The sequence below is a fragment of the Bos taurus genome, chromosome 19 (assembly GCF_002263795.3).
Source record: "Bos taurus isolate L1 Dominette 01449 registration number 42190680 breed Hereford chromosome 19, ARS-UCD2.0, whole genome shotgun sequence".
Taxonomy (NCBI): domain Eukaryota; kingdom Metazoa; phylum Chordata; class Mammalia; order Artiodactyla; family Bovidae; genus Bos; species Bos taurus.
Window position 1 is genome coordinate 13,848,884 of NC_037346.1, and position 16,423 is coordinate 13,865,306.

General features: G+C 37.8%; 1 protein-coding gene across 10 annotated transcripts in view; it reads right to left on the reverse strand.

Annotated features, from left to right (window-relative positions):
• The window catches only part of SYNRG (synergin gamma), an 85,432-nt gene that overhangs the window by 38,395 nt on the left and 30,614 nt on the right, over positions 1–16,423 (reverse strand). For 5 of the 10 annotated variants that reach the window (XM_015458543.3, XM_005220011.5, XM_005220010.5 and 2 more), the window contains 8 exon segments: positions 16,176–16,385; positions 14,262–14,495; positions 13,201–13,278; positions 11,462–11,658; positions 10,602–10,850; positions 9,157–9,290; positions 2,964–3,082; positions 2,766–2,828 (listed from right to left, as the gene is read on the reverse strand). In XM_015458543.3, the coding sequence (XP_015314029.1) occupies positions 2,766–2,828; positions 2,964–3,082; positions 9,157–9,290; positions 10,602–10,850; positions 11,462–11,658; positions 13,201–13,278; positions 14,262–14,495; positions 16,176–16,385 (1,284 nt within the window). 10 annotated transcript variants of the gene reach the window in all.

Genomic DNA, 16,423 nt, shown 5'->3' on the forward strand with positions numbered 1-16,423 from the left:
TACTAACATCACTAGTTATTTAAAAATACGAGTGCGATTCTGGAGAGTTATAAACCAAAACACAAGAAGCTTTAATTTCCTCATCTACTTTTTAAAATTATATTTTCCCTAAAAATGAGATAAAGAAGCATATAAACTAGAAAAATGTATGTAAAATAAAAATATAATTCTGAAAATTATCATGAAAATAATACAGGCTTTAAATAGTCTGTGCTTGTAACATGATATATACTTTGATATATCACATGAAAAAAAGCATGGAAAATAATGGAAGCTTATTTTTCTTCCTAATCTGAGATACTTAACCAATCCACCAGCATAATTTATCAACACAGAGAAACCTGTTTACTATTACTAGGGAAATTTTAGAGAGAGAGGAAGAGCATTCAGAGTTTCTATAGTTTATGTTTTCATACATACCACTAATAAAACTAAAGTCAATTTCACAAATTGACAGAAGAAGCAGATACAAAACTTAAAAAACTGCCCTAGAATTTTAGGCAAGTATATCACTGATATTTATTTCTGTAAAATAAAAAGGTAACAAGCAGCCAATTTTGTCAAAGCCTAAATTTTTGAAGTGCTGCTTTAAAATATTTGTGAAATTGACAAGTTTTGCTTGGTTATTTTGTAAAAGAAATCACCACAGCAAACTAAACTTACTGAAGTAGTGTAAATGTTTCCACTAGAAATGTAAGCTGGGTGAAAGGGTTAAAAAGAAATAAAAATGGGTGGGTTTACATGTTCAAAAACACAGGAGATTTTGGGCAAATGAATTAGCCACAGTTATTGGACGCTTGCTTATCAGGAGGTACATAAAGCATATGACTTCGCGGCTACCTTTTCAGTCCCACTTTTGAATCCTCATTAAGTTTCCTGACCTCTACTTTCTAGGCTCTAAAAACATTTCAAAAGATATCACTTTTTGCTAAAACTTAAACAAAAAGTGTCACTTCTCTACACAGTATATTTTCTGCATCTACTTTAATTTATTGTTTAAACTATAGGGGTAGTAAAAAGGAAACATTATTAAACTCAGTCATTTGGACTTAAGAAACTACACCTCTGCTGTAACAGTAATGAAGCCAGTCCAACTTTTTTTTTTTAGTGTTTATATAATCGAATGACAAAGAATTACTGAAATAAAATTACTAAATTCTACACAAAACTGATTATTTGACTAATAATAATATTTTATCAAGGCAAGGCAATAATATTTTAACCCTCTGTGTTATTACCTTCTGTATCAAATATTTTAAAAAACCAATCCACCTAATCAGCTTTCTGCAAAGTTCACCTTTAACATGAGAGCCCCAGTCAACTGCAAAAGTGTTATAAGCCAACAAAGTTTCATTCCATGAGTCAGATGGCCTTCAAGGAGGTTTAACTGTCACACAATCATCTTCCTATTTTACTTCAAATTTTTGCAGTCCAATGTATTCTTAACAAGAGTAGAATTAAAATATATTCTCCCAAAATGAACAAAGTTGGCATCGCTACATGGAGAGGCTTAAAGGTAAGACTGGAATGAGAGCATGACCACAGCAACGACTGTCTGGGGTTCTGTCAGGAAGGCACTGAGAAAGCAGGGCCCGGGTGTACTGCTTACACTGTGGGGGCACCGCAGCGTTTCCCAGGAATAACACAGGTATCACCCAGCCGCTAACACCAGAGCACAGAAAGAACCGTGATATTAACCCACGCTCTTTACTCCAAACTTGCCTTGGCCCATGAGTTGATGACAGCAACACCAGGAGTAAATGCCAAACCAACAAACCTAAGTCCCTCTGGGGTTTATCTTTGTACTCCTAGTACCTAATACAAGCACTGAGCCATTACATTCTACACTATTACTAGGAAACCCAAGGAAACAGTTCTAGAACCTAAGAGCTGTAAAATATTGAGTATTTCTAGAGATATTTAAGCAGAATACTTTCTGTTGATAGTTTAAATTTCACACGTATGCCTTATCCCTCCTGTAACTTCCCTTCACCTCCCTGAACCCACCCCATTACTTGGAGAGAAGGTTGGAACAAATGACTGTGGAAAGATGTCCCAACTTTGAGTGCCCAATACAAAAAGGTAGAATGTGGTACTGTCCACAGGAAGAACTCCTCAGTAGAGAACACGAATTTCACAGCATGCGTTGGTTAAGTTTTAAAGGACATCATTTGACCTATGGATTATCTAAATCCTACACATGAGGTTTCTAGCAGGATTTTGCCACAAATAAAACTTTTGGTCTTTACATATATGGCTCTCAAATTATCACTCTAAATTCCCTTCCACTCTATTTAAGTCCTTCTATTAGAGATGGGAACCACATTGGCACACAAACCCCTCTCAGCCTTCTCATTAAATTACAGCTAATTTTGAAAATCTTGAGGCATACGGACTGGTTGCTGCTGCCTTTTGCACAGTCCACAGATGGCCGCACTGCCAAGAGCTCCAAGTCTTACTGAGCGTTAAAATAACTGAAAGTGGCCACAGGAGCCTAAGGTGACTTGAAGGCTTCTGGTGAAGGGGAATGCACTGTCTTCAAAGGAAATTGCATCAATTTGGGGTCTGCCCTAATTTTTAGAAAATAATTTCCAATAACTGAACCACATTTCACTTCCTTGTAATTTCCAGAGCCACAAAACAAAACAAAAACACAGCCACAACAGTAAAATATAAAAGAACGTTTGGGATGTTAGTGAAAGAATCATAAAAATCTCGTATTAAACAATGAAATAATTCATCCATTTAAGGAATCAAAAACTCACCCAAAGATTTATTCTCTGCTGTCTGTTCGAGTTCTCTGAAAGCACTATATTTATCACCAGGCTCTATGATGAAAAGACAGAAGCTCAATTAAGGTTAGGAACCTTGAGATCACAACTCAAGGACATTTACCATAAAAGGTCACCACTAAAAACTAAGATTTACATTCACAGGTTCATGAATTTATGAACTGCTTTTACCTCCAAACGGAACAGTATTTTCAGAGGGCTTGTCAGCTGCAATTCCTTTAAACACAGCATATTTATCCATTGAAGCTGATGCTTTAGTTCCAGGAAGAGGCATCAACAAAGAAGGGGCACTAAAAGGGAAAAAGAAATATTTCTTAATGACTAGAACATTGTCTCCCTACCATGTCATCAAGGAAGAACTTAGAATTAAAATGGCACACAGATACCTAGTAAAAACTCGTGGCTCCCTGCTTTAAAGAAACTATGTGTACACCACATGTGACCAAAGACATTTTTTTTTCCTTGAAAAAAATAGACTGAAACAACATTCAAGCAGTGATTCTTTCCTTGATTATGTGAAGAGGGGTCAGATCCATGCTGACCATCTAAATCATCTTTTAAGCCATAAAAACCCCTGGAGTGGGATTTTCTGGTGGTCCAGTGATTAAGAATCCGCCTGCCCGTGCAGGGGACACGGGTTCCATGCATGCCGCAGGGCAGCAAAGCTTGTGTGCCGCAACTCCTGAGCCCACCCTTTAGAGCCTGAGTGCCGCAACTCCTGAAGCCCGCACTCCTAGAGCCTCTTCTCTGCACAGAGAGAAGCCACCGCGGTGAGAAGCCCGTGCGCTGCGACCAAGGGTCACCTCTGCTCTCCGCTACTACAGAAAGCCCATGTGCAGCAAGGAAGACCCAGCATAGCCAAAAAATAAATTAATTAATTAAAGAAAAAGACCCACTGGAATGGCATTAGAAATAATTATTACAGAACAACGACCACCTGCAATTTTATATTTAAATCTGTGAAAGTGATAAACACATAAATCTGTGAAAGTGAACTGCTCCAAGTACGTAAACCCAGTATTTTAAATCATGTTAAGCTTCATGTAAATTATTCTCTCAAATGGGTTCAGAATGCAGAGGCGCAATAGTTAAGATAAAAATCTATTTCTGCAATGCTGTTCAACCAAGATGCAAACTGTCCCTCTTGATCATACTACACTGCTTACTGGCAGGAGTTCCCACCTATGATAAGCAGCAGTAAGAGTTAATACATTCAATCTGTATTATTACAAGGATCACATCAAGAAGTTCCAGAAGCTATCTTTGCAGCAAAACAACAATCACTTCAAAATTAGATAAAGATACTTTTGCCTGTGGACACATTTCCCTGCTGAATGGAAAAACAGTGTAATGAGTAGTATCTGTGTGGGTAATTCTTGGATGGCTTAAACACAAACTACAAAAGCTTTGCCTTTTTTTTTTTTTTCTTATCAGACCCTGGCAGCTCCCTGGAAGAACCACCTTTACATATGAATGACTACATTCCACTACTAGTTTGTGGCATTCAATACCACCATACATGCAAGTTATATAAATGGATTTCTATTGAGTTCTTTGCCCTGGAGCAAAAATCTTTCCATAGTCATTTAAATCTTCTTATCAGTGGCCTACAAGCAAGGTAAAAACCCAGCTCATACACATGCGTGCTAATGGGCACCCACAGTGCTGGAGGAGTTAGTGCTTCCAAATACTATCATTTCACTCCACTACCAGGCACCTTCTACACATTTGATCTGGCCAAACAGGTCACTGTTTATACAGAATAGGTGGGTTTTTAACAGTTCCATAAGTAATTAAATGACAACTCATTGAACAGAATGCTGCACAGGAATAAAGGTAATCAATGTCTCAGGAAAAAAACCACAGAGTTGAGTGATTTTTCATGATTTGCGAGTGTTAGCTCTGGGCTTTTAAAGTCTATTGTAAAATCTACTAAATGTGATATTTATTTGAATATCATTAATTTAAAAATTATTTTCAGAAGTGGGAAAAAATAGAGGCTTTTCAGGGTAAGGAAGCAAAAAAAAGCTATGACTCAGATTGTAATTTTACACATATTAAAAAGACATAATTTCAGTTCTATCCTTGGAGCAATTACTAAATAAAACTGTAATCATTATGAAAGTGCTTATGCCAGTCATGTAACATGTTTCATGTTCCAAACATGGAAATGGTTATTACGATTGTTTAATACTAATGAAAGGCACTCAGTGAGAGAGGCATGTCGTTTTAAAATGTAAGAACCTGCATTCTATTGAAAGATGAGACTTAAATAATTTAGTCACCAAAAACTGTTTTCTTCTTTTTCTCTAGTTATCATTTAGGTTTTACAGTTACTCCGTGCGGCTGTGGTAGATGATTTTACCTAGTTGCTCACCCTGCTAAAGAAATCCATTTCAAAAGCAAAACAAGGACTTCCCTGGTGGTCCGGGGGTTAAGAATCTGCCTGCCCCTACCAATGAAGGGGACAGGGGTTCATTCCCTGATCCGGGAGGATCCCACATGCCATCAGGCAACTAAGCCTGTGCACCGCAATTATTGACTCCACGCTCCGCAACAGGAGAAGCCACAGCAGTAAGAAGGCTGCACTCCGAACCTAGAGAGTAGACCCCACTCACCACAAACAGAGAAGGTCATGCACAGCAACCAAGACCCAGCACAGCCAAAAATATATAAATTTTAAAAATAAATAAAAATAAAAAAGCAAAAGAAAATAAGCCAACTCAAAACCCCCATGTGCTTTAATCCTTTTGAACTATTCTAGCATCAGCACCCCATGTCTGCTTTGTTTTACTATATGTGGTTCCCCAGTGCCTGGCACACAGCAAGTATTTTCCAAATGGATAAATGAATGATGTTGCTCCCTTCCAGATGCCCTTTCGTGCCAGGTCTCCAGGACTCCGACATCCAGTTCAACACTGAGTCCAACCAATTTCTCAGATAAACCCTTCTCAGTACCTGTCACTCTAAACTGAGAGCATCTCATCATCTCACAACAGGATTACCATGGAAGCTGCATTTATCCCATACACAGTAGCAAGAATCACTTTCACCATGCCACTTATTTCTAAAACGCTTTACAGATTATGTCACAAATCATAAGGCAGTCCATAACCAGTGCCTGCTCTTAATGTCATTTTTCCCCACAAACGATACTCTCCGCTCCAGCCTATTTCTAACACTTTATTTGCCTTTTCATCTTCTCGAACAATGCCTATTTTTTGGTTATAAATGCTGCCCAAAGTGGTCTTACCTAGCCTTAACTATTTATATCATGACTTAACAAATATCCTTTTCAAATAGTTCACAATATGGAATACAGACCATCGTTAAGATAGGGAATTCATCACACATGAACATACACACGACTGGAGGAGCAGTTCTAAGAGAGCTTTATTGGACAATATAAATACCCAGATAAAGCTGAGCATCTTAGAGCAGGAACTGTGCCTTTTGCTTCTGTATTTTATTTCCAGTGACTACCCCAATGTCTGGCGCCCAGCAGATGCTATGTAAATGTGTCTGAATGAATAAACAAACACTGAGTGTGAATTCTTAGACATGAACAAATGTTTTCATGCAAGGAAACCATAGTAGCAGTCAAGCCAGAATTGAAGAAGAAAAACCTGCAAAGTATGGCTATACATGAAAGTAAACTATTTATGTGGAGATAATGCCACACAAAATTGCTAATACCCTATTAAACAGTTCAAGTCAGGCCACCACCTTAAAACTTTCTATGCTCAAATTTCAATTTCATCTGCTGAAGAGTTTTCTCCCAGAGGAATGAATCATCAATTTGATAAATTCAGTTTGTAACCTTCATACTACAATATATTCATCCATCAAACCTTTATGAACTACATATTGTGGGCTAAGTAATATATATAGACACATGAAATCCTATCGTCAGTTACCTACTGCCGAGGGAGGGGGAACAGTCAGGTAAACCAGTCATGGCAGTTAGGGCACAGATATTCACAAGCTGCCAGGACAGTAGAGAAGGAGACGCCCTGAACTCATCTTGGAGGTAGGGACTGATGGAGAAGGGTTAGTAAAACCTTCCTGCATTAAATCAATTTTTGACATGGAACTAGAATTAACTCTAGAGAAAGCTTCAGATAGAAGAAAACGGGATGTAAAAAGCCAGAAGCTTGAGAGAGCATGGCCTGTGTGGCTGGAGATAAGCTGTGGGGAAATGGCAACAGTCGAGAGGGCTGGCAGAAGCCAGATTACACGGGGCCTTTTCCCACACCAAGCAGGAGCGAGGAGGGGGTCAAAAACAACACATTTCTGATTAGGTGACTGGATATGTGATTTAACAAATTTTTATTTAGCTTTAGCAGGAAAATAATGAATCGTTTTATGCAGGTAATTTGAGATGCCTTGGGTATTCAGACATGTTCTAGACAAGAGCAGAACAGATCAATATGTGGGATTTCCCTGGTGGTCCAGTGTCTAGGACTCCAAGTTCCCAATGCAGAGGGCCCGGGTTCAATCCCTGGTCAGGGAACTAGATCCCACAAGTCGCGACTGAAGATTCCACGTGTCACAACTAAGATCTGGCAGAACCAAATACATACATATTTAAAAAAAAAAAAAAAGTGTATATATATATATATATATATATATATCAATTTGTGCACAGGAAAAGACCTGAGAAAGAAGGATTGTGTGTTTACCACGTTAATAATACATGTGTGGCTTGAACTCCCAGTACTTTACAGTCACATCCCTCGTATGTCTCTTCTATGTGTCATTTACAAGTGCTTGATGTAGTCTTAAAATTAGGAAAATAATTCTTTCCCTATGCCTATCCCTAAGTTGTTCTTATAGTGTCTGCAGGAAGTGCTAAGAGATAATCAACTGGTTAAAACAGAAAAGATAAGTTGCACAAACAGGAATATAAGAGAAATGGAATATGTATCCTGACAAAAACAAGTTCCCAAAACAACCAAAGAAATTCACACTGCTTACTCAAAGCCTCCTATGCTTTACTTGGTGGAAGAAGTATTTATTAATGAATACTTTTAAAAGATGAAGGAGGGATTTCCCTGGTAGTCCAGTGGTTAAGAATCCGCCTGCCAATGCAGAGGACATGGGTTCGATCCCTAGTCAGGAAACTAAGATCCTATATGTCTCTGGGCAACTAAGCCCATGCATCAAAACTACTGAAGTCCATGCGCCCAAGAGCCCGTGCTCCACAACAAGAGAAGCCGCTACAACGAGAGTCTCAAGTACTGCAACTAGAGGAACCCTGCATGAAGCAATGAAGACCCAGCACAGCCAAAAATAAGTAAATAAATGTTTTAAAAATAACAGAGGGACTTTCTTGGCCTGTCAGTGGTTAAGACTTTAACCTCCAATGCAGGAGGTGGGGGTCAATCCCTGGTCGGGGAGCCAAGACCCTACATGCCTTGTGGCCAAAAAACCAAGGCATAAAACAGAAGCAATGTTGTAACAGATTGAATGAAGACTTTAAGAATGGTCCATAACAAACACACAAAAAAAGTCTTAAAAAAAGATGGAAAGGTGTTGACCACATCCTGAATCAGTTACTGTACCTAAAAGTTAAGCTAGTACATAAAACATTAGAAAAACATTTACGCAACTTTATGGTAAAGAATCTGTCTACAAGGCAGGAGACCTGGATTTGATCCCTGGGTCAGAAAGATCCCCTGGAGAAGCAAATGGCTACCCACTCCAGTATTCTTGCCAGGAGAATGCCAAGGACACAGGAGCCTGGCGGGCTACAGTCTATGGGGTCACAAAGAGTCAGACACAACTGAGTGACTAACATTTTCACACAAACGAAAACCTCAAGGCCTAAAAGCCACCGATTTCAACTTAAACATAAGAGAGACATGAATTTTTATATTTCATGTCTATTCATATTTCATATTTCAATTTGAAATATATATGCATTTCAATTTCTAAATGATTTCTGCAGATAGTATACAATATTAGTATATAGTATAGATTAGCAATAATATATACTATATTGCAACATGTTAAAATATGTACCCCTGTCTATAAAGCTTTTCAGCAGTTGAAGACCTGAATCTAATATAAGAATATGAAGTCATCCTTGCCACAAATATACTCAGTTGTAATAAATCAGGTTTAGCACAAGCAGAAAGAAATATTGTCAAGTAGGTGTATACTGGGAGGAACGGTAGAAACTGAAGTTTAAGGTGGACAAAGGGGAAAGAAGTTTGGAGAATAAAAGTATGAATACAGTGGGAATCATCTAGAAATCATGAGAGTAAGGAGTCTTAATTCTCTTTTATTTAGGCTTCTTATTGTAGACTGCCTCTTTCTCAATTATTAAATACTATATTAACGATATGCAACTCTTTTCTACCTGTTTCCATGCTGAGAATTATTTGATTTTGAAGAAGCCGGCAACTCTTGGAAATCACTGAATGAGTCATCAAGTGACCCTGACTTGGAAGCATCTTGAAAATCCTGGAAGTCGTCATCTTCTGGTTTGACCACCTAGGTTTACAGAGGACATTGAAACAGAAAACATCCAATAATAAAAAGCTAAATAACAAATCTTTAACCATCAACTTCAAAGACAACCTTTTAAAATGCTCCCATTTCAGTACAAATACCTAATTTTAGGAGAACACCCTTTAGACATAACATCAGCTCAACCACTTAAGGCAAGAATGCTGCTTAGTACTTGTAAATATTCTTGTAAAAATGGTAAAAGACCGGTTTAACTTAATTTATATAATTTTTAAATAGCTGAATCACATTTAATAGATTGAGAAACTGCCATCTTTATGAAACAGTTTAATCACGTTTGTATATGACAAGTGACACAAACTTGTTTTAATCTATCACATCTATGTATAAACTGTGAACACTCGTAATCCCATGCTCTAGGAAGTGAATGCTGTTAACAGTTCGTTTTATCGAAAAACAAGCTTGTACTATATTGTTCTGCACTTAAATGAAATTATTCAACATGGACATCTTTTTCATGCAGTACATGTGCATCCACCACATTCATCTGAATAATCCAATAGTCTACTACTGTACAGATAAACCAAAGCTTATTTAACATTTTTCTTCTGGTTGATAGATATGCAGCTATTCCTAATTTTCACTCTAACAACACTACAACAAATACTCTTGTATATTTTTGCTCATTTGAGTTACTAGCTCTGTGAGATGGACTCCTAAAAGCATGACTGCTGGTTAAGACGACTCGAATATTTAGAATTTTGATAGCTATTGCCAAATGTGCCTTCCAAAAAGGCTGTACCAAAAAATCCTTTCCCCACATTTTTACTAACACTAAATATATGTTTAAAAAATTTTTTTTGCTAAACTGAGAAATGAAAAATAAAAGGAAACATCTTAATCAGGCTTAGCAGCTTTTTCGAAAGAAACAGCTTAAGGATTTAACTAGCTTTATTAAACTTGATGTTTAAAATACATATGATAAAGAACTACACATTTTTAGCCAAAATTCAAGTATCTGAAGGCTTCAGAAATTCTTTTGCTTTTTAAATAATGAAAAATTCAATGTTGCATTGTTTTGCTGCTGCTGCTGCTGCTAAGTCCCTTCAGTTGTGTCCGACTCTGTGCGACCCCATAGACGGCAGCCCACCAGGCTCCGCCATCCCTGGGATTCTCCAGGCAAGAACACTGGAGTGGGGTGCCATTTAACACTGCTTAATTTCCATTGCCAGTGTCCATCATAATCCAGCAATCTTTACTACATTTCTTGGAAAAAACACTTGCTCGGATTCACTTTCAGAGATAATTTGGAATACACACATCCTCTTCATCTACCTGATTTGCAGCGTAAGCTGACATGAAGCCGCTGGAAGCCTGGGCTGCAGCTCCCCCGACTGGCCCAACAAGGTTAATGCCCATGACTGGCTGCCCGAGGGTGAGGGGCATGGAGCCTGCAGGGCCTGAGGGCATCCCTGTGGGCTGACTCACAGCAGCTGGCAAAGTCACAGGAAAGCCACTTAAGGTTGGAACAGGAGCCGCTGGAAACTGATTCAAAGCATCGGGACTCATGGCAGGAACACCCCTCTACACAGAACAGGAGGAAAACGGGGACATTTTAGGAAACTGCAAACCACATACGGCCCGCATCTGACACAGAGACCTAAATGTAAAATCTGCAGCCCTGGGGTTTTCTCTCTGACTCTCCCAGGACGCAGGAATTTGACTTCAGAAAGTAAGTTATAAGGTTAATGTAAATCTAATATGTAGCAAAGAAATGGCCAACACACACTCAATATGACATTTTCACTCTGACAAGTTTGGTTAATTCACTGTAATCAAATCCTTTACAATGATTTTGTAATATGAGAAAAACTGCTGCCAGACCGAGTACACTTTATCTATATCTAAGGAATTTTAGACAAGGACTTCAAAGGACAGAGAAACTTCATCTATTACTAACTTTCAAGCTCAAAAGGATTACAGTTAGGTCAGAGAATGTTAATATAGTAAAGCCTTTAAATAAAAGAGTATTGTGCTAGCACGCATATCATATAAACAGTACATTCTGAAGAACTCTATCCTGAAAATAACCTAAATTTTAATGTTCAAAGAGTTCTATAAGTTGTACGAAAAAGGATTCATATTCTCCCAGTTTATATTGAAAATATACACCTAACCTTCTAAAGGATGTCTACCTGTGTTGCTGCTATCATGGCGAGAACGGCATAAAGTTCTTCTTTAGTCAGTTTTCCAGGTGTGGTTCGATTGGCCAAGGCCCATATCTGTCCAAGAGTTTCCCTGGGAAGCCCAGATGACATCAGGATGGGATAAAGTTTAGCAGTGTCTATTCCAGTTGGAGTCATTGTGGTTTCTAAAATTTTCTTATAGGCATCTATTAAAGGAAAGACCAGATAACAAATGTAAACATATTACAAATGATTCACCTTTTTTGTTGTCATTGATGCTTATAAACGAATAATCCTAAGTCAAACTGCTTTTACAGAACTGAAGCCACATCAAGGGTTTGAGTTGCTACAAAGATATTCAAGTGGAAATGTCCAGCAGACAATTAGGGTCTGGAGCTTAGAAGAGAGGCTGGAGCTTGGTTCTACAGATGAAGATTTTGGGTTAGAAGTAAGAGGGAGTCTTCTCACCAGGAGACAGTACAGCAGTAAGACAGAGGTGGTGTAAGCAGATGCTCTGGATTTTAAAAAAGAAGTTGTAAAGTAATGATGGTGGAACTAATCTGCAAATATTAATAGCAGTGGGAAGCACAAATTATACCCATATCACCTCTGTCTTGTCCCAGTGAAGCAGAGGCTATTAGAGAAAACATCACTGGGTAAGGTGTTTGGGAACAGAGCCTTCAGAGGAAGACACAGTTACAGATGAAGTGAGAGAGGAGAATAAGTGTTTGAAAAAAAGGAAGGGTTCACTGGGGAGTCTTTCACAATAAAATGGACTTTCTAAAGGACAAAGTGGGAAAAGCTGTTAGGGATAGGGTTGCTGAATAAAATACAGGATGCCAATATTGCATGGGGTATACTTATTCTAAATAATTTTTTGCTGTTCATATAAAATTCAAATTTAACTGGATGTTCTGTATGTGGATTTGCTGAATCTGGTGACCCTAGTTAGAGGAGCTGATGGATGAAAGCAGGTTTAAGGTAGAGAAAAATGTTTAAAAAGAAATTTTACATCTAGCATTATATATGGATTAAAGGTTAGTAGGCGTGCCATACGAACATATGTTTTTTAAGTTTGTATTTATTTATTTGGCTGTGCTGGGTCTTCACTCCTGCATGCGGGCTTCTCATTGAGGTGGCTTCTTTTGCTGCGGAGCATGGGATCTAGGGCACGCGGGCTTCAGCAGTTGTGGCTCATGGGCTTAGCTGCTCTGTGGCATGTGGGATCCTCCCAGACCAGGGATGGAACCCATGTCCCCTGCATTGGCAGGCGATTCTTAACTACTGGACCACCAGGGAAGTCCAAGAACACATATTTTGGCTAGGAAATTACGTGTGTGTTTAAAAGCTTCAGTTGCTAAGTCGTGTCCGATTTTTGCGACCTCGTGGACTGCAGCACGCCAGGATTCCCTGTTCTTCACTATCTCTCAGAGTTTGCTCTAATTCATGTCCACTGAGTTGGTGATGCTATATTTTGATAGTGTCTTTTAAAATAGTAAATTTAAGACAACATTTTAGAAATAAAAGTTATATGATGGTCATTAAGACATTACAGCTAAACATTTTTCCTTCATTTATATAGTTATTTCATATATGAACTGTATTTAATTTTCTGTACTCTTTCAGAAAAAATAAAGTTATAATTTCTTCTGCATATTCTGTAGCCACAATAGTAAACATTTACAACTACACTACAACATTTGAAGTAAAGTATCCAGATAGGAATCTTGGGCAAAAAAGCTTTTTACCTGGAACCAAACTCTCATTGTAAATCCAAGGAGGCATTCTGGGCTGAACAGGATCCTGTGAGGGAAATACCCCCACACCTAGGAGATAAAGAACACCATCTAATGTATGTAATGGTCCGTGCAACAGAAGTGGAAATCACACTGAGTCATGGCTTTTTATAAGAAGCATGCTGGCTGGAGACACTAAAAAAAAGTCACCAATTCAACTAAAATTTGGTTTCTAACCAACTCTCGTACATTAACACTGTCCTAAGGCATAAACTAAAAACACAGTTTATGTTTTTATAAAAACATAAAACAAACAAAAGAAAACAAAAAAACCCTAAGATGTATCAAATCAATACTCTGGATCATATGAAGCTTGTACCATTCACATATATTACAAATTACAGGCAAAAACATGACAGGCAATGGTTTAAAAATTACGTGTACAAAAAAAAAAAAATTGTCCAAGCTTCACTTGTAGCTTTTAATAATGTTTCTTTGCAAAGTTTTATGTTTTAAAATCTTGAATATGACACTGCTGCCTCAGATGTATAGCATTTTTATTTACATTTTTTTGTTTTCACTTTGTCCTGTAAAACAGCCTCCAAGAGTTTGCCTCCTGGGTTGTCCACATTCATCTCTGCAAGCTGAGTTTACAAAAATGTGGATCTTCAGGCAGCAGTGTGTATGGTTTATTTCCAAGAAGCAAAACATATTCTCATTGGTGACTTTTTCAGTTAAATTTTAACTTTTCAACCTTAAGGAAGAACAGAAAGTTTAAGAGGGGGAAAAAGTTTTTATAAAATAAAAGAAGAAATTTTAAATCAGGAATGATTTTGATTAAAAAAACTGGTTATCAAAAAAAATTTTTTTAAAGGAGTAACAGTGTATTGAAAGAATTCAGAGCAAAATCGTAGGGGTTAATTACAGAAAAGAATGCATTACATATTATTTTAAGCAAAAAATTTCAATTAGCAAAATCAAGCAGCATTCATTTTAAGATTAACGCTTAAGGTGTTAGCATTGGAGCGACATTTGGTTACGTGAACTTTTTGCTGAAAATTTCATGAGCTCACCACTCTCTTCAATGCACAGGTTTTGGTCTGAAGTCTTTGCTGCCTCTGCAGTAGTGGTACCACTTACACGTCCATCTACAGCACCCCCATTACTGGCCATTAAACTGGGATGGTTCTTACTGGAACCTGGGCCTAGGGCCTTGTGCCCAACTTCAGAGGTATTAAATTTAATTTGTTCCTGCCCAGATGTACTTAAATCACAAGATACTAGGAGCTTCTCCTCCAAGGAAGAGCCTAAACAAACAGCATGAAGGATTATTTGTATAGTATTGCAAGCTTCTAATTTTTCAACCATCCATTTCCACCCCCAGATTCTAAAGGGAAGGCCCTGCCACATATAATTTAAATTTTGAAATAATTCAAGCCCACACGTTTGTACAGAACTGGAGATACTTGAGTGATTTTAGAAAACTTAACCATCGTTATCTTCTTTGATTCTCAGGAATTCTGTGAGACAGAAGGTAGAATGGCGTGGGGAAAGATGTGTTACCTTAGAAATTTGGTGACCTACACAAGATACAGACACTTCTATAGACTACTGCCTATTTCTGCATCTGTCAACTGAGAAAGTGTGGACAAGAACATGTCAGCTAAGAGCCCTCTCAGCACTATTCTAAATCTCAAGACAGAGTAAGTGCCCCCCCGCCCCACCCCTCGTTCCCACATGTGATTAAAACCGAGGTACAGAAATGTTCAAAGATTTGTCCAAGGACAAACTGATAGTAAATGCATACCCTGGGCTTCTGAACCCCCACATGCTTTATCACAGAACCAGAGAGCACTTTCTAAAGCAGCTTTCCCTGGCTAATTACTCTTAAGAAAATGATCATGGGTATTTCCCCAAACAAGAGTCACCTTCTGAAAAAATCAGTTTGTTACTACAGTTCTAACGTGGTTTAAAGGGATCATAACTTCTTAGATACACCTATCGTTTAAAAGTGGGCATTTAATTTCTAAATACATGGGGCTTTTAAAGTAATCTTTGATATTAATTCTCATTTTGAAATTAATTTCTCATTTAAATGTTTCTTCTCTGCAATCAGCCTCTGTGTTTTTTCAGTCTTTTAACTTTATTGAGGCTTTCAAAGGCTAAGTTTTGGTAAATGTCACAGTGCACTTGAAAATATGTGGGTTATTTTCAAATAACTTTTGATACTGGTTTCTAATATAATTTCATAGTTATAAGAGAACAGACTGTGTATCATTTCAACACCTTTAGACCATGAAACTTCTGCACCTTGTTTTTTTCACCTTGCTTTATGTCCCTGGATATGTTCCAGTGTCTCCTGATTTACAGTTCAGGAAATATGAACAGAGTTTGTATCCTGCTGTTGTATGAAAACCATATAAATCTCAATTGTTGAATTGATTCACAGTGCTTTTCAGGTCTCCTATATACCTCTATTTTTCTGTCTGTTCATTGTATTAATTTTTGAGAGCTTGATACTGAAACTTTAACAAAAAATCTTAATTTACTTAAAAATAACTATAATATTTAGTGGAACTATAACTTTTTTCTGTATTTTCCAAGTCTGCTTTAAATGTGTTAGCATACTTTTGTAATTTAAAAAATAATAATAAAAAATAGGTCCCAAAGTTAGCAATAGAAGTTTCAAATCACTTTTTCAGAACGTGAGGCCCCCAGATTTTTTTTTAAAAATCTAGATTCTTATCTAGAGTCTTATTTTGGTGAATTTCAATAGTACTCACATATTCAGGCCCATGTTTCTTTGCCAACATCACTGTATTATTCTACGTATGTAAGTGAAATAAATTTTTCTAGATTTTTCAAAATATTTTCATTAAGAGCTTAGGAGTTACCTGTTTCCTGCACATTGTATGAGGCTGAAGCAGTAAAGAAACAAGGAATTTGCCCAGGGACACCATGTAAGGCAATAGACATAGGACTCTGACCTGGAGGGAGAGGCTGTGCTCCAGCCTTCTGTACATGCAACTGGCCAAGTGGGGTGGTGGAATGGAAAGACTGAAAAGGCTGGGAAGTGGAGGAAGGCCCACATGTGGGAACTTCAACAGGCCCCTGCATAAAGTCACTGAATTCTTCTTCATCAAGAAAGGCAGGTGATGGGGAGACAGTTTTAGTAGAATGAGATGATGTGGGATAATCTGCAAAACGGAAAATGGCAATGAAACACACAGAAATG